Source organism: Sparus aurata, chromosome 4 (genome assembly GCF_900880675.1).
Source record: "Sparus aurata chromosome 4, fSpaAur1.1, whole genome shotgun sequence".
Classification (NCBI taxonomy): domain Eukaryota; kingdom Metazoa; phylum Chordata; class Actinopteri; order Spariformes; family Sparidae; genus Sparus; species Sparus aurata.
Window position 1 is genome coordinate 7,307,595 of NC_044190.1, and position 18,863 is coordinate 7,326,457.

General features: G+C 40.3%; 1 protein-coding gene across 3 annotated transcripts in view; it reads left to right on the plus strand.

Moving 5' to 3' along the window:
• glceb (glucuronic acid epimerase b) overlaps positions 1 to 18,863 on the plus strand; it is a 68,711-nt gene that overhangs the window by 42,762 nt on the left and 7,086 nt on the right. For all 3 annotated transcript variants that reach the window (XM_030414834.1, XM_030414832.1, XM_030414835.1), the window contains 2 exons: positions 94 to 623; positions 9,355 to 9,600. In XM_030414834.1, coding sequence (XP_030270694.1) covers positions 107 to 623; positions 9,355 to 9,600 — 763 coding nt within the window. In that variant the 5' untranslated portion in view covers positions 94 to 106. The remainder of the gene's footprint in view (positions 1 to 93; positions 624 to 9,354; positions 9,601 to 18,863) is intronic.

Here is an 18,863-nt window from a genome sequence, read left to right on the forward strand (position 1 = left end):
AATACCAGATGACTTGTTATTGGCCTTGACCCTTCTCGACAAATCACCCATCATACATGCTTCTAATGGATCCCTTGTGTTTGTGTCATGCAGGGAAGTTGTGACCATGCGCTGCCTCGCTGCTCGGGTCAACTACAAGACCCTCATCGTTATCTGTGCCCTCTTCACACTCATCACTGTGTTGCTATGGAACCGCTGCTCAAGTGACACCTCCCTTCGCTTCCTGCCCCGAGCCGCCTTGGTGGCTCCGAGTCCCAAGGTTGGGGATGCGAGCATTAGCAGCCAACAACACCCTCCACAACCTCCAGAGCCCCCACCTGTTGTCGGGGTTGTCAGCGGGATCAAGTACGAAGAAATCGACTGCTTGATCAACGATGAATCTACTATCAAAGGCCGGCGAGAGGGTGGAGAGGTCTACCTGCCTTTCAGCTGGATGGAAAAATACTTTGAAGTGTACGGCAAAGTAGTGCAGTACGACGGCTACGACCGGTTTGAGTTCCAGCACAGCTACTCAAAGGTTTACACGCAGCGTGAGCCCTACCACCCCGACGGAGTCTTCATGTCCTTTGAGGGATACAATGTGGAGGTCCGCGACCGTGTCAAATGTATAAGTGGAGTGGAAGGTAAGACTTTTTCTGGCTTTTTCATCGCAGCTCCGATCTTAAATTTCACACAGTTGTGCTCACAGTTTAACCTGTGAAGACCGAGGGCGCTCTCAATACTTTGGCTTTAATGTTTTTTTCTTCAGTCACATGTCTTGAAAATGAACACATCATCCAAAACCTCATGGAATTTCTGTTTCCTATTGAAATATTGGAGAAATGTGTGTGAAATGCTTAGTGCTTTTGAGTCCAGGCTTTCCATTTACAAGTGTCAGGTGTGTGTAACCAAGATTGCAGAAAAAAGAAGCCCTTTGACAAAATAATTCCGTCAGCAGAGAGCATTTTGCAACGGGAACACACTAGTCTGTTCTGTTCATGTCCTGACCCATGACTTCTCAGTCCTTAAAACATTTTTAAATGAATACTTTGGTGCTCATGGTTTGGACCAAAGCAACCTTTGAACTTGTCTCTCATTTAAATCTCAATTTACAGACCTGGAAAGCTTCATAGCTGCATCGTTCAAGGTTTTGACGCTATTGTGATGACAATCTGTCCACGGACAGAAATGGATCATTCCACTCAAACTCATGAAAATGAGTTGTCATGAGAACAATCATATATTCTGTAAGCATCATTTGGTTGCAACAAAGTGAGGCTGAGATAAATGTCTTTTTTTTTTAATTATCAGATACTAGTTATTAATTTGATTACTGTAATTATTATGTGGCAATACGTGTTACATGTTATACTGAGGATTTTTTGGATGTTCAGGACAAATTTCAACATCACAAAAATGACCAAATTTAAAAAATGTATGACTAGAATAGTTTTTGGATAGGATTTTGCAAGTTCTCTTGAGTATAACGGGAGTTGGGAGGATCCATGATATAAGCTCTCAATTTTCTTGGTGAGTCTGAATTGAATGACCTGAATATAAACACCTGGTAAAGCAGTCAAACTTGCTTTCTGCTACAATAGTTGTCTCCAGGTACACACTGTTGTAATCTTTTTGCGTATGCCATTAATAAAACATAGATTTGGTGTATTGAGTTAAAAAACATAGTGTATTTGATGAAAAATTTGATTAGTTCTACAGGTGTTTAAAACACCCCACATCCCTGAGACGTATGTGATTTGCTTAATGAGGTCACTTTCAGCTGAGTGATGCATCGTAAAATCTATTTGATCTGTGAGAAAGTGAATCCAGACTTGATTTAACAAGATAGCTCAGGTTCCTGAAGTACCCACCCAGTCTTTGCCACCCCACTCCCAGATGCTATTAGCCTTTCGTGAACTGACTACCAAACATGATTTGTGTTCAAGTCAGTGGAGAATTGATCTTCTTTTCACTCAGACGTCATCTGTCAGCATTTCTTTGCACAGATATCTGTCTGATGAGTGAGTGTATCCCTCCCTGCTCCTTCACACTTGGAGTCAATCCTCAAAGTTGTTTTTTTTTTTCCAAGGTTCCTTTTAAAATAATTACCAGGAAGGATCAATAGCTCATTTTAAAAGGCTATTAGTTCAAACCACATTGTCATCAATATAGTTCCGTGCCCCTCTCGCATGAAGAAGTAGCCCTGTATACTCGCCTGACATTAGAAAATAGATATTCATTATTCTTCTTTTATTGTCAAACTGCTTGAGTCGCAACCAAAAAGAAAAAAGATCATCATACCAGAAGCTCTAAACGTAGTGTTTGTTTTAAGTCCCTCAAATAGTTCCTTTATAGATTCAAACACATCAGTGTGATCAATGAAGATGATTGAAGTAGAAGAGCTGTGATTCGTAGTTATCCTGAGTCCTTTTCCACTCAAGAAGCAAGCGTTCTTTTTGTTGGGGAGATGCAATGAAAGATGATATATTCTCTGTCAGCCGCAGGACGTTAGCTTGATGAATAATGATAGCCAGTGTTTGTCAGAGCGATTTGCCAGCAGTAAATAGGTATTTTTGCTGAGATGGATAGTGCACTTTTCCACATCGGTATTTCTTCTTTCACATGGTGTGTCAAATCTGCTCTTCTGATCTTCACACAGACAGAGGGACACAGTAGTTTTCTTTCCTTCATACAATCTTCCAGAGGTTGTAATACTCACATGGATGTGAAGAATAATTAAGTACTATGTTAGGAAGCCCGATACCAAGGGTTTAAGTTCAGGTCAACTCACCAGAGACCCTGGTTCTCTCTTTGCCTCCATTTTAAGCCAGCATTTCAAGTTAAAGTTCATAAACACCCAACCAGGGAGGTCACCTCTGCAGATCACTGCTGCAGTCAGGCTGATAAACAGGATCCCAAAAGTTCAAAACTAATCTCTGAGCTCTCCCCCTGTCAGTAAACTCCCCCGGATCAGAGCAGAATCCGATGTGACTCGAGGTGTTTATTTTCCACAAGGTCAGGCTCTCTCTCCCTTCACCAGCCGGTCCTGCACACAACACTCGGCTAACACCTTTTATTTTGAAAGAGAGCCCCTTAGCCTTTTGTAATACATCATTTTATGTAAGTTATGTAATATTCTGAAATTACCAGCCTGTTCTACATGTTCTAATACTTGCCTTTTCCCGCTTACTCATTGTATCAACTTTATTGATGATTATTTATCAAACATTTTGTGAAAGTAACAATATTCATCCTTACAGTGTTGTCACAACATCAGTACTAAGGTATTCGGTCGTAAACATTGGTAAAATAGTTTTTGTTGCCGAGTGCTTTTGAGGACATTTTTCAGTATTTTAACATATTTACTATACGTGCAATATAACTTAAAGATCACACGTTATTTTTAAGATCATATCACTCAGACTGAATTAGTTCCAGTAAGTGTGGTTGATTTTCAATGAATTTTAATCATTTCATTTTTATAGTGCTCATTATTTTTTATGCCTTGTGCAGGCCCATGTAAGGACATTTTAAGGTGAAACACTATTCTATATTTACCATAATTGTACCTCAGTAAAACACATGTACGGGAGGGACCGTACGTATGGAAAAATGGGTCAGACGGCAATCGAGACAAATCTGTTGGTACCTCTGGGCTGAGCAGCGGGGAGCCAAGTTATTCTCACTCCTATCTCATGCAGAACGTTTCTTTTAGTACAGAATACAGGAAACGCATCTTTACTCCCACACACACACACTTGTACTCACACAGACACATGCAATTTACCAAGGTCCATTAATTAAGCCCAAGGCTTCCTGCTATTTAGCACTCCACTTGCGCAAGCGTACAACCGTCTCTTCAACTTAGCATATTTTTCATTGGTGAAAATAGCAGTTCATTAATTAGCCTGTCACAGTCTGAGGTACCGCAGGGCTTAAACAAGGTCATGGGAGCATTTCTCTCCCAACGCACCCTGCTGCCCGTGAAGAAGTTATTTAACAGGACCCTCAGCAACATTCATTAAATGTTATGACGGCTTTTACATCGCTCAAGCTTCTGCCACCTCGTGTTGTAACTTGTGTCAGGAGTCACACGTACACAGTACTGATATATCAAGCTCCATCACTCACTCGCCTCTTTAAACTGTGATACTACTGGGATGGGAAAATAAATTTAGATGGAGAGATTTTCAGATAAAGTAGTCTTTGAATGCAAATGTATGCTGTCAGTGTTGGTATTATTAGACAGAGTCATACAAACAACACTTTTATGTGATGTTACTTGTCACATCTCCTGCAAGGCTGGTGATTTTATTTCGAGGGTTAGGAATTGAGGTCTCACTACTTCCATGAGACAAAGAACAAAAGTTGAGAATAAAGAAGCTCCGGCAGCCAGAGCATTATCATTAGTGGAAGTAGTTAATCCTCTCTAGCAACACTCTTAAATCCCGATCTGTCTCATTTTTTGTGTCTCCCGCTTCCTCTTGAACCGTCTTTATCTTCACTCCCTGCTCTATTGCAGACCACCATCACTTCAAACATGCACACAAACGCGCTCAGACACAGTCCTAAAACACACATTGTATTGTTTTAAGTGCTTGATTAAACACGCACACTCTCATCTACACTGCTGGTGCAAACACATACCCGATATCTCTTAGCCTAACACCTGTGCACACTCAGCCTGCTGGCTAAGATGGATACGGCGCTTTCTAGTGAAGACACAGGTGGATGAAGCCACTGAATTGAATCCAGGACACCGTTGTTTTTGCAGCTAGGTTACAGTGACTCCAAATCACAAATGAAATTGAACAGACAGCATTGCGATCCGAGCTCCATCTGTTGCGTGTCAAAGATTGAATAAAATTGTGGTTGTTAGTTGTTGTGCAGTCAGGCTCTTATCATCGGTGCTTCTTTCCAACAGGCTTGCACCTGCAGTACATGTGGTTGGTGTATAATTACACTTGTTCTAACAGCTGTTTGTCAGTTGTCTTCTGTTGAACACTTTCTATCAGAAAGTGGTAAATCCAGCAAAAAGGTATAGTATTATTCTCCCAAAGTGTTTCATGTTGTACCCATCCATAGGGCACATTTTGAAGCTGCATTAAACTATTTTTTCCACGAGGAGGCAGAAAAACTACAAACGTCCTCACAAAACCAATCCCTGTTAGACCCATTAGTCTTTGAAGTTGTTATTTATGGCAAATGTCTTAGCAAATAACAGCCAACGTTACCTTTTAAACCCAGCAGACACAGAGAAGCGTCCCGCTGCTGCCATATTTCTGACTACCTTACATTTACATTTCTCTATCCACTGTAAAGTGAGGCGGGGAGGACATGTTTTTGTAGGCTAACCCAGAAGTCTGCATCGCCCTGGTTTCCTCGACAAGAAGCCTATGGGAATTTTCACTTTGTTTTATTTAAAAAAATAATCTCTAGGGCTCTTTAGGCTGTTTTTTTTTTTTGTCTGATGTGTTTTTAATGTGTTTGTATATTCTGTGCTACACCACAAAGTGCCTCTCAGAGGACATTAAATGTTTTCTAACACATGTTAATTATAATTACACATTTCATTCAGCAAGATAATCTTAACAAATGAACACCACTTGTATGATTATGAAGCATAAATGCTTTCAGCATAAATCACCAGATGTCAAACGATAACAGTGGCTAAAGGCTTGACACAAACTACGTTGCGTTTGCCTACAATGTCACTATCACTTAGCTTCTTCCTACACCAAACTATGCACACATTACCACAATCTTATCAATCTACCAACTGGAAATTAGAGCTACAATGGTCTTCTTTGCGTGTCTTTAAATGGAGGTTGCTAAACAAGTGGCACAAGTCTTTTCTAATTCACATGTGGGGTTCTGACTGCCCTGACTGGTTTTGAAGTCGTTTAAACAAACGTAACTCGTGTTAACCACAGACGTCATTTCAAAATACATATTGACTTCAAGATGAGATAACCAAAAGTACAAAAATGCTTTTCCCACCAGCTACTGAGAACATGTGAGCCGTTAAGCTTCAACCTATTGAACTTTTTCTACCATGTGTGCATTCTTTCGATTTGTAATAATTCATTCTCATTTTTGTCTGATTTTAAACATGCTAGAGGACAAAAATGGAGTTTGTGATATAAAAGGAGAACAAAGAAGATGGCATTACTATAAGATGGTGTAGCACTTTGATGCTTTATTAACTTCAGCAGTCTTGAAGTTTACTGTAATTGGCAGAAGACCTAGTTTTTCACATTTCTGTAAAGTCCACTCTCTGGAGTCATGAAAATATGTGGAGGCTTACCAGTCAATTCCACATGGATTACTTGGTGTGATCCAGTGAGTAGCACAGTGTTACAGTGTTATGATTCTGACAGTCATTTGACTTAAGTTGTCATGGGAGATGCCAGTAACAAGACGGGCATGAAGAAAAGTCTGGCGAGGGATTGGAAACAGTGTTTGTGTGCGAATTTATGAGCGTGTGTGCACTTATGTATTTCCCCTCTTTCATGACCACATTAATCAAATGTGTCAGCTCTCATTCAGTGGCTGTTTGTGACCACTGCACCACTTAAAAGTGCTTTTACGTTTCATTGGTCCATGCTTTAAAAATAAACATTAAAGTGGGGCCTGAATTCATTTCCCATTAGTGATGCTGATCAGACTGAAGAAATGCATATTTCAGATATATTACGTATTTGCCTTGAATCTAGCTACACAAAGATAGTAACCCACCAGAATTTCTGTCCATATCAGGGGAAAATTAATAAGAATTACCCATGACAAACAATAACTTGTCATAACAAGTTACTCTTGTGTTGCAGGTTTGTTCATGACAGTCCTGTATTTCTTTGTCTTTCAGTGTTGCATTTCCCCTTTTGATGGCTTATGATGCCTGAATTGTAACTTAAGTCCAGCAGTGAAGTTTTTGCACTTGGTTCTGCTGCTCTAACATCGGAGCAGACTGGCAGGGTATTAGCAGGGGTTGCTAATGTAAGCCTATAAAGCACCACTAGTGTCCAGGTGTTCCTTTTTATTCGGTGACTTCACTGATAGTAGCAAAAGGCATTGGGATGATACCAGCCAGAGCTTAAGACAGCATGTTGGAGTCTGTTAAGGGTCTTAGGGCGAGATTTAAACCACCTTTGAGACTGAGGGCCTTACAGCTCTGTTCTGAGGGGCAAGCAGGCATTGGAAAATGATGAGTTGGGGGGGAAAATTAGAAATGGAATCGAGCCAAAACCTCTACCCATCAGCCCCTTCTGGAACCTGTGTTCAACCCTCAGCGATAGAGCAAGTTGTGGAATACAGATTACCGGTGTTTGGGGATGAGACATCAGTGAGGGATCATGCCCTTGTCGAGGCATCAACTCCTACTGCGGTGGTTTTGTACACAGCGTGAGTTAAAGGTGGATGGAGGGTTGCAAGGCGTCTTCATGTTTTAACAATGAGAAGACCAAAAAAACATTTCTACTGGATAGAACAGGGAAATATTTAGTAATATAATTTATTACAATTTAACATCTTTCAGCATACTTGTTCATGCCATAATGTATTAATGGCAAAACTGTTGCGCTCCTTTCAGCGGATGCAGTTGATCAACACTGGACACAGCATGACAAGCTGAATGTTTCTTGAGAGTTGAAGATTTTCTAACAACGACTTAACCATAATCTCCATCTGTTCATACTTTGCCTCCATTTTCAACTACACACACACACACACACACACACACACACACACACACACACACACACACACACACACAATCAAGTATGAAAACCCCTTCACACCGTCTGAGTCATGTCATTTACTGTGTATAGAGTCTATAGTTCAAGATTACATCCCACCGTGTGAGGAAACGGCCCAAATCAATGAGGAAAGTAGAATTTAAGTGATCAGCTATGTATGCAGCAGTGATTAGTTTGAAAGGAGGAGGCATATTATCACCCAGTCCTAATCAGACTATATTATGTTCTCCTCAGAAGGATGGGGTTTGGGTTGCTCATGTGATCTCTCTGTCAAAAGGTCTCTAAGTGAACTATCTGTTAATCAGAGCGATTCTCCTGCTGAGCTATTTCTGGCTGCGTGAACAGGGAAGCTGGCCTGCAGTGAAATGCAGGACGAAGCTTGAATTTCACCACACCGTCCAGTCATTAACAGAGCTGGTGGGTTTTTTCTAACCTTTTCCTGTTCTGTTGCTGCTGTCTGCATTCACAAAACAGGCCCCGATATGAACCTTTCTTATTGCCATAGTTAGTCTCATCCAGTCTCTGGGAAGTTTTAAAATGTATGTGTTTTGGATCAATAATTCATTTTGGAGCATTTTAATTGATATGCCTGTGGTTTTGAACTCAATGTGGCACTGCACTTAACAGATTCAGTCTATTCTCAAGCCAAAAATAAGCTGCTACGTGAACTGTCACCTTAAAAGGAACAATTTGCTTTAAATAGACCTCAAAGAGTTGAAAAGACAAACCCTCACATAATCAAGATGATCGCGGTAGCGCAAGATATAGAAACATCTAGAAAAGGAAAAGCATGACCGACCACAGAAGAATAAGAATGTAATGCAGCAAACCACACAAACTAAAACCATTTAGGGAAGAGGTTGAGAAAGCCAGACTTTATAAAATTGCCCTTTCCTAGCTCCTAACCCAATGTTTCCCTTTCTCATTATTATCTTTAGTTGTTTTTTATTTGATAATTTAGCTATATCAAAGTTATACAAACCTGAAGCAGACTGAAGTAGGTATAGGAAGAAGTTGCTGTCCTACATAATTTCAATTCATAATAATACCCTGATAATTATCAAAATATTCTCAAAACCTTAGAATTAAAACTAAAATTGCATTAAAACATAATTGAATCACTTCAACCTTGCACTTTGTTAGACAACAAATATTTTCATTGCATCACAGATAGGACATGTTTTTTTTAGTGGAAAATAATCAAAGGATCTTAAATAAGTCATCATGAATCCTAAAGACTTTGGGTAAAAATACAAGATGAATAAGTGCTGATAGCATCATCTCCATGTTGTTATATAGTTAGGAATACATAGTATTCATTCAGATCAGATTTAACTCGTTTTTGTGGTTAATACAATGTGCAAACCTGCCTTCAGCCTTGGAGACACGCTGAGGAAATTCAGAAAATATCAGGAAACGAATATATTACTGTCCATGAGCGAGGTAGACGGCTTTTTCAAGTCATTCTTGTGAGGATGTTAATAATGCTTTGAAGTAAATAAGTGTGTGGATGTCGATAGGATAAAGAAAACATAGCAGTAAAGTATTAATGTTATTATGTCTTGAGTATAAGGAGGTCATTATCTAAATTTGCTCAACATTGCTGTCCTCATCCTCTCAGGTGTGCCTCTGTCAACTCAGTGGGGCCCTCAGGGCTACTTCTACGCCATTCAGATCGCCCAGTACGGCCTGAGCCATTACAGCAAAAACCTGACCGAGCGCCCGCCCCACGTTGAGGTCTACGACACCGCCGAGGAGAGAGACAGCCGGGCCAGCTCGGCGCCCTGGAGTGTGCCGAAAGGTTGCGGTCTCAGCCGCGTCCCCGACAAGTCCCGAGCTACCTCCGTGCGTCAGTTCAGTGCTCCAGGTATGTAAGCCTTTCCATGAGCCCAGATGGCCTCGGGGCAAGGAGCTTATCTGCTGTTAACTGTGGCTGCAGGAGGCTCGATATGCAACTACACCCTCAGGACAGGATGATAGTCTGCAGTGAGTCACAGCAGCAGTGCCTGAATACTGGCAGACGGTCCTGGTTGACAGTGGACCCACCACATAATGACAGACTCTTTAAAATTATGATGATTAAGAACCAGCAGACACAACATCACACATTTCATCCTATGTTGTTCACTCAGTCAGACATTCTCACATTTAAGCTGTCGATGCTTTTGTGAAGTTCGCTGCGGACAGAAATGATACCAGTTGACATTATTTCCACCGCTTCTCCCCTTTCATCCAGAGTTCGAGGATCAGCGGCTAAAAAGATAACTGTTGTCTCCAAATGTTATCAGCTGGAGCCAATTAACCTTAATTCTGTTTGTTGGACAAAATAAAGCTCCAGGCTGTTGTCTGCTTAGATTGCTCTTTGCAAAGCCATTGTTTGTGACATATGGGCTTTAATGAAAGGAAGTTAACTGTTTCCTTTCTGTTGTTCTGGCAGAGCAACAGAGTTCAGTGATCACATCATGTTCATGGGATTTAATTTTTTGTGGACAACTACAAAGCTCTATGGCACAGAGGAGCGAGATATATCAGGCTCTGTGGAGGATACATTCATTGTTGGTTTTGGTCTTTTCATGGTATGCGTTTATATGTTCCACAAAAATATAGAATATCATCAGATATTCCTTGATCATATGAATCATGAAAATGCAGGTAACGTTGGTGAGTGACATAGATGAGGTCCGCTGTGATTGGAGGGTTACTGAAACAATCATTATAAACATACATCACAATTCTTTGATTGAACCTCGCTGTCCCCCATCATCATCACCACAATCATCGAGCTTCACTCAGTGTTTCTGCTGATAACATTTATCCGTTGCTAAAATGGCCATAGACAGGTTTCCTGATTAAACGTATAATTATGAAGTAAATGTTGATTGCACAATAGGTTTGGGCGATATGTTTTCCAACCAGCCACCCTCAGCCCATCAATCAGCAATAGCTAATAGATTCGTGCAGCTGTGTGCCAGCACTGCACACATTTTTAGCGAATGCTATTAGTTGCTAGCTAAACTAGGGGCTAGTTGCAAAAAAGAAGGCAAAATCACCAGAATCTTGCAACTGGCAAGCCAAAGGACCAAACTAAAGCAATTCCCTGTCTCTGGAAATGTATGATACCAACAAAGGACTCCAACGCTGCCAATTTGCACAAGCAGTTGTAAATGGACCTTCGTGCTTAGTACGCTATGCTTACACCTGCTCTCCACAGCGTGCAGGGATGAAGTGGATTTTTGCTGGTAAAAAATGGATATGGAACGTTGCACTTTGAACTTGCGTATAGGTTAAATTCACTCCCAGCTGGTCAGCGTGAGTGGCAAAGCGGCTCTGCTAGTAATCTTGCTTCAGTAACTTGCACACAGAGCCCTGCTCTTCAGGCGGTCAGCGGGCTTTTTTTGTGCTGGTCAGTTCTGCTCCTCGACTTGTTTCTAATCACAGTAAGAAACCACAGATTTTGGCCCTTCCTATTTTTGACACAGGCCGTTTTCTCAAAATGAGTTTTTTCTCATACTCTGAGCCAAAAATCTCTACTTCAGTAGCACTTATATACACCAAACTTTCCAGTTGTATTCCTATCTATATTCTGAAGGCTTTAACAGAGGGGTTTGTTCATATATCATTCATAGCCTGATTTATATAACATCTTAATCCTAATAACAGGGCGAAAATTTTTTTTTATGGCTGTTAACAGTATTTTGTTAAGTGATAAATAGAAATATCCAAAATTCCCTCTATAAGAACCTTTGGCTATAATATGTCAACAAAATGAAACAGGAATTTTGATCCTGGCTTTATCCAATGTTTAGATTTATGTTCTGGAAATGTATGCAAATTGGCGCATATTTAATTAGATAATGCATCATTTGCATATTTAAACATACAATTTCAGAAAACTCATAATACAAAAAATTATTGTCTTAATGTAAGTAATCAACTGGGGAAGTTTCATGGTGATACACATTAGTTAAAAAAAGATGTCCCTATTCTTCACCTGTAGTGTCTCCCCTTAATTAGCTAATGATGCTAATTACTCAAATTGCCCAACACGCAACTTTTAGCAACCAAGCTGAATTTCATCCACTAGGTCTATAGATTACATTTCAATCATAAAAGTTCATAGGAAACACGATTTTTGGGTCCAAGAAAATCCAGTAGACTATTCAGGCTAAATGATTGAATAAACTCATTACTGACTGTATTACTATTCTTTGACTGACCCCATCTGTCCATTGTCACTATGGTCATCTAGTGTTTCTGCTGATAACATTTTTTCTGTGGTTGTTGAGAAGCATTTCACACAATTCTGCTGTGAAGAATGCAGGAGGATACCACAGCAACACGGCATAAACAATGCTTTTTTTTATTTGTCTTACGAGGCAGCAAAGATTAGGAAGTGTGATCTAAAAATGAAAATGTGATATTTTTAGGCACACTTTATATCTCAATATTTTAAAATCTCCTCAGAAGCAGTTAATAAATGCTAAAATATCACCATAAATCATGACTTAATACTTTGTTGTTGACAGAGTGACAATATTGTAGGGATGTGTATTTGCATTTTCACAAAATATTAACACATTGACATTTTTGGCTAATAATGATCAAAAATGTAAATAAATGTAAGACAGATATTAGAATGGGTAGAAACAGTCCTGTAATTTCAGAAAATTACATCAATTTACTGTAATGCCACCTTTTAAAACCTGCAAGAGACAATAGGAATGTATAAATTATGAAGAACAAATTGAAATTATTCTTGTTCTCCTGGCATCAGAGCTGTGAGGCAGCTTGTCTGTGGAGATGATAGTAGCTAACTCTGCTGCAGTGGAGCTAATGACAGTGTCATCAGGTCATCAGTCAGATATCATTAGCTTTATCATGAGTGAGAAGGGATTGCTCTGTTGTTTCATCACCATGACCGGAAGTTCTATATCAAACAAATCTGTACTTGTTTGCTGAGGGAGACACTGAGTCAGCATTTCAGAAATGTCGCTGAACCCTTTTTGCTGATGTTGTTGTAAAGGGATTTGGTGAGATGTGAGTACTGCAGTAAAATACTTAAATTGAATAAAATTGTCCTGTATTATCTTTTTAATTGTGCACAGTTAATAGGCCTTGAGAAAATGTTGGCTCTCTGACTGAAGGCGACTGTCCTTGGGGCCACTTCGCGTCGTTTCAACTCGGAGGGATCTGATTTAATTCAGCTCGCTCTCTTTGTATCAGAGGCTCATATGTTACTGAGGAGAGGTTGCGGCCTCACTCGGACTGGACTGTGTAGTCGTTTATTGTGCAGCCTTCTCCCTTATGCATCTAAAATGTGTTCTATAAAGAGGGAAAATATGAAAAGAATGAACCACCACTTCTATGGTCCTTTTCATTATACCACAAACAGACGAGTATTCAGGGATGCAGTATGTGCTGGGAATAATAGAGTCCGATTCAGAAATGCTCCAAGAGCAAGTTAAAGTTTTATTTAGAGAGCGGTGGTGTCACCAGCCGTAATGACAACTGTCTCTGGTCATTTTACTCAACTGTTGTCAACTAATGTTAATTGAAGAACAAGCTCTCGGCTACTCCCTGGCTAACATGCTCACATTCTTTACTCTGGCCATAGGGTCTACACATAAACATAGGTTTTGTGCATCAATCCAAAAACGTTTATATTTTTGATAAGATGTAAAAAAGGTATTTTTATTGTTGCTGTTCATAAAAGATTGAGCGCCCAGTTTTCCTTCACAGTAACGACCTGGATGATTGCCTCAGGTCAGTATCGGACAAGCTAGCATGCAGCTCGCTAGTTGCAGAGTGTAACTTTTAATGAGGGTTGTTTTCATAAGCTCTCGGCTAAAGTTTTGACTTGAATGACTTGATGTCATACGGATACATTCATAAATATCTGAACTCTTCCAGAATCACCTCTGAGAGTTTACCTAGAAATAGACTTTTCTTAAACTGAAAAGTACCTACTGAACCTGGAGGCAACAAGCAACCGCATCGCTGCTACACACGAGTTGTTACTCAGCTTCTTGTTAACATACTTTGTCTGGTCTTTTTAAGAGTTTTACCATGAAATAACCATAACCTTTGTCTTATCAGAAGAGTACCTTGGATCATCCTTTTTTTTAACTTCAATGTTCCCAACCAAAGTGATCACACTTTGGACCTTTTGTTTCTCAAGTAACAACGATATTATTGCTACACAGTTTGTGTAGTATTTTTATACTATGGAACAAAGGGGAGGCTTTTTCTTGTTTTTCACATTTGTGTTAAATCTTGCACTTTGCAGAGAGCCAAGTCATTGTGAGATTTAATTCACTGTGCAGACTTCAGTTAAACTATTGAAAAAAGATGTTTCTGTTGGCCCTCCTGCTTGCCGCACACAAAGAGACGCTGAACCTGCGGTAACAGTTCCATAAATTACATTTATATGACTACAATTACAAAAGAATCTGTCTCAGCTCGAACACTATTATCATGTATTACGTATGTTGTTACAGAATAAAACAAACGATCAAACTGTGTAGCCTTCATGCATTTAATCTGATCAATCACTTTATTCAAGTTGATGCTTTTGTTCAGTTGTAGTTTTCTGTTTAAGGTGATGGCGTCATAAAACATGATGACAGACATTCAAAGTTTTATTCGTAAACATAAATAGAAGCTTCAAATATATATTTAAAAAAGACATTGAGTCGTCTACATATTTCAACTCAAACTAAGATGTGACTCTTTATCTTAATAGGGATTGAAATCCTTGCATAGTTTTACAGCTGTAAAATGACCGGGCCATGAAATAGTTGTCAGGAGTTATTTTTGGAGAAGTCAGAATGTTTCACCGAGCGCCGACTGTGAGCCGTCTTTTATTCTCCCGACTCTGACCTCCTGCTGATATCTTCAGGAGACTCACTCTCTCTTCCTCTGTCCTCTGTCGAGCTGCTGCCTCAACTGTAATTCTCACCTCCGCCTAATTCCTCCGCTTTCAAGCTCTCATCATCAACAATTTCTTTTCATTTCACCGCCTCTCTCTCTCTTCCCCCCTCTAGACCCCGCTCACCTCGCCTCACAGCTTTAGCCCGCCATTATCATTCTCTCTTTCCTCGACATCATCATGTTTTCATCATCACTCTTCAGCCATCCCTCGGCGGTCTTCATTCTCCATTAATCTTCCTCGTCTATCCCCAGATTTCAGTCAGTCTTCCACCTCTATTTACCCATTTCCACCCACTTATCACCCTTCTGCCCACCTAAACGTTGCAATCATATTATCTCGATCCATTTTAACGCCTTATTCTGCTCCCTCGTCCAAACTTTTCTTGTTTTCTTCCCCGGCTGTCACTTTCTCTTTCTGTCTTTTCCTTCCTCCACTTCCTCCTCCTACTCCCCTCGTTCTGTTTGGACCTTTTTTTTTCCCTCCTAACTGTATCTAGGGCACCGGTGTTGAACAGCCTCTCAAATGCTCTGACAAGTGGATCAATCGTCTGTCCCTTGATAATAACCTACCGTCTACCATCTGCACATTCTTGCTCAAACACTGTCCGCCGCCGAGACCCTTTATTTTCTGAATCCCCTCGTGGTCAGTTGATGGTTCAGAAATGCAATTTGCATAAACCAAATCCTGCCAGAATTAGCAAGGCGATCTGAGTAGTGAGATGCTGTGGAGCAACTGTCACCAGCTAGTGACAGAGCCTGTTAGAAGAAGTGTTCACTAACCTTGAAAGTTTTGCTGTTTTACTGACTTTGAAATGTTGAGTCACAGTGGAGTTAAAGCGACTCTTCTGAGACTGATAAACACTCATTCTTAAGACAGAGCCATCGTGCATCACCCACAGGTTTCGGAAGAGTCAAAAGGAAGCTCAAAGTGGGCGGTACCGGACGCTGCCATCTTGACAGTTCCTGACTCCGCCCAGAGTCCTTGACCAGAGAGAGTCACGTCATCTCTGTTCAAACCAATGGAGCAATTTTTTTTTTTTTTTTTTTTTTTTTTTTTTTACAGCAGTTGTGGATCATGGAGCCTCTCAATAGCTCCTGGAAGCAAGATGCGTGTCTGGCAGCCAAGTAGAGTTTCAGAAGAATAGACCATTTAAGATGCTCTTTTAAAGGGAAGACCAGAAAAGGATCAAGTAGTATATCGTCACTTTTGAATTAAAAATGATGATCTTTCAGAGGCAATCATCAGATACTGTTTCTGTCCGTTATCCTCTAGTGTCATTTCTTTCCCATCTCTTATCTGTACATTCATGCTGTAGAGTACATGTCATGCAGGCAAATAAAGAATTACAGTGTATTACAGTGAATTTCAACACCTCCGCGGCTCTTTCATGCAGACAGGTTGAGTGACAGTGAAGACAGGTCCACTTTTTAATCCCTGAAGTTTAGAAAACTTAACTCTGTGCTCCCATCAACTCCAGGTGTTTTCCTCCAGAAGCTTTGGGCTCTGTTTGTCCATTTAACCAGACAGCAAGCAATATTATCTGTCCAGTATTTGCATCAGAAATCATAATTCACAGGGTGGATGGTTTTAGGAAATGTTACATTTGCATTAACAGGGAATTAATAAAGCTCTGAACGAAAAACATTGAGGCTGATGTCAAATTCAGCAATCTGAATCCAGCACAGGAGTCACAGATTCCACGGCTTCTAATACAAACTGGATGTAAATACAATGAATGAGCATTGTGGGAAAATATTGACCATTAATATCAAAACAGGGTTTGTGTTCCTGAAAATGTTGAGGATTGTCTCTTTAATGTCAATGTGAAAACAGATCTCTTCTGCCCATGTCAGAGTCCAGATATCAATCCAGATTGAGAATTTGTGACTGGACCTGATAAAGGTTTGTTCACTCATGATAACACAACTGACAGGGCTCCAACAGTTTTGTAATCCTGTACAAATCCTGTAAATGCTGCAAAAGGAGCTAAATCTATGAGAGGCTTAATACTTGTGCAAACGTGTATTTTGTATTTAAAAGGTCTTAGTTTAGTAGAAGCAAAAAACACATGAAATCTTCTTTGATTCAATGAAGTGAAGCAATAAAACATGCAGAGCTGAAATAATGAGTCAATAATGATGCGTTCACATGCTCCTCAGACGTTTTCACCTTCCGAGGCTGGAAGCCGTTCTTCCAACATTGTTGTGTTCATGTGCATCAAATCAGAACGTGGGAGCAACATGGATGCCAGAAAGTAGTTGTTCTGCATTTTATCGCTTTGATCCCCACACAGTTTCAACCTAAAATGCAGTACTACAGTTTACATGCGAGCCAGAATTAGATATCTGTTACATGATTGTGATCGTAGTTCCTCATCATCAGCCCTGAGTTCTGAGCTGTTCTTCTTATTTGAGGGGAAATTTATGTGAGTCCTTCATTTCATTTGCCGGTTGATATTCAACAGAACATCAACCAGCAACTTATTTGATTAGCTGTCAGTCATATTTGAGGCAGTAATGCTCTGATTTGACGGCTTCAGCCTGTCAAATGTGCTGTATTGGTGTATTTAGATGTCAGATTGTAAATTGAATCTATGAGCGTATAAAACAAAGAATTTGAATTAGCCACACCGAGCACCGGGAAATTGTGATGTGGTTTTTCACAGTTTTCCACCATTTCACAATTAAAGATTAATAAAGAAAGTAATTGGCAGATTCATCAATAATGAAAATAACAGTTGCTTGCAGCCTTAAAAACATTAACGCTTCCCGAGAGGGTGGCTGGTTTCTATTGGTGCTCTGTGTTTGTGTGGTCACACTGATGAAGTCACTGGAGGCTGTGGATGAATAATCTCATGAGCATCGACCGTTACACGGGCCTTTTGTATCCGCACATGCACATTACACACTGTACATGTGTTTCCAAGTGTTCGTCTGACGTACCCACATGTGTATACGAGCCTGGTTTCAGTCTAGCACATTTCTTGCTGCATGTCATCTCTGTCTGCTGCCTTATTGCTAAACAGCCAGAGAGCAAAGCAGAGCGGAGGAGGTGGAATCTCGTCTATATTCCCTGCCCATCCTTTATTGATGCCAGAGTAATCACGGGGCCAGAGTACAAATCCACTTACTCTCTGCATTGCCTTAAGTAATGGATTTATGAGTGCATTAAAGAGCCGTAGTCATCCAGAGGCCCCTGCCAGACTGGCTCTCTCCTTCATTCTCCTCCTGATCGACTGCCTTTGTGTCTCCGTCAGCCTCGTCTGCCTCGGCTTTCTCATGACATGTGAGATCTCGCTGTCTCTGTTTCTCACTTGTCTTCTCGCTATTGGCTCATTTTCACTCTCTGCGATCTCGGGCTGCTTAAAAGGGAGCCATGATTCCATTACCCCCCTTTTTTCTTGACTCCTCCGCTCTTTCCTCTCTTCATCCTTCGGGGAACCTTGATGAGAAAAAGGTGCTGCGCAGACCACGTAACGAGGCCAAAGGAGAGATCATCCCAGAATCTCTTTGTGCTTGAGGGGGTTGAAATGAATTCAGCGCAGCAGCTGAAGTGCCTGGAAAAGAGTTGATATAATGTAAGAGGTGCGGTGGCGGTGTGGAAACTGAACATCAGCTGAGTTCATGTCTTTGGTGAGCTTTTATGGAAGTGATGTGGGGACGCAAATGGAACCAATTACAGAGTTTGATTCAGTGACTTCGAGAGAAACTTCACATGCTTAGATTTAATTTTGCTGTATTTTTACACCATGTTATTTCAAACTACACACATCTCGTCACTAAAAATGTGTGTTTGATGTTCGTACATAACAATAACACAAAAATATGAATATCTAATATCGGCCTAAGCCTGGTGACGATACTGCTCCTCCTATGCGCATAAATAATGATAAAAGAGTAAAAATATTCTGTACTAACACTGTAATTTATGAATTAGAAAGGCTTTTGAAAATTACTTTTTAGACTTCCTTCAACACAAAATGTGAGAGGTCTTAATTGACAGTGAACCCACCTGATACCTTAACACTCACTACCATGCTGTGGCTCGTGCTGCCCAACTTCCTGCCTCTGAATCTTTGGTGCTATGAGCAGAAAAAGTTAACCAATTATATTTATAGAATTTGACATTTATGTGTTTTGCAGCTGTATAAACAGAGAAGAAACCCTGTCTTTATATTTTATTTTGATCACAATTGAGGT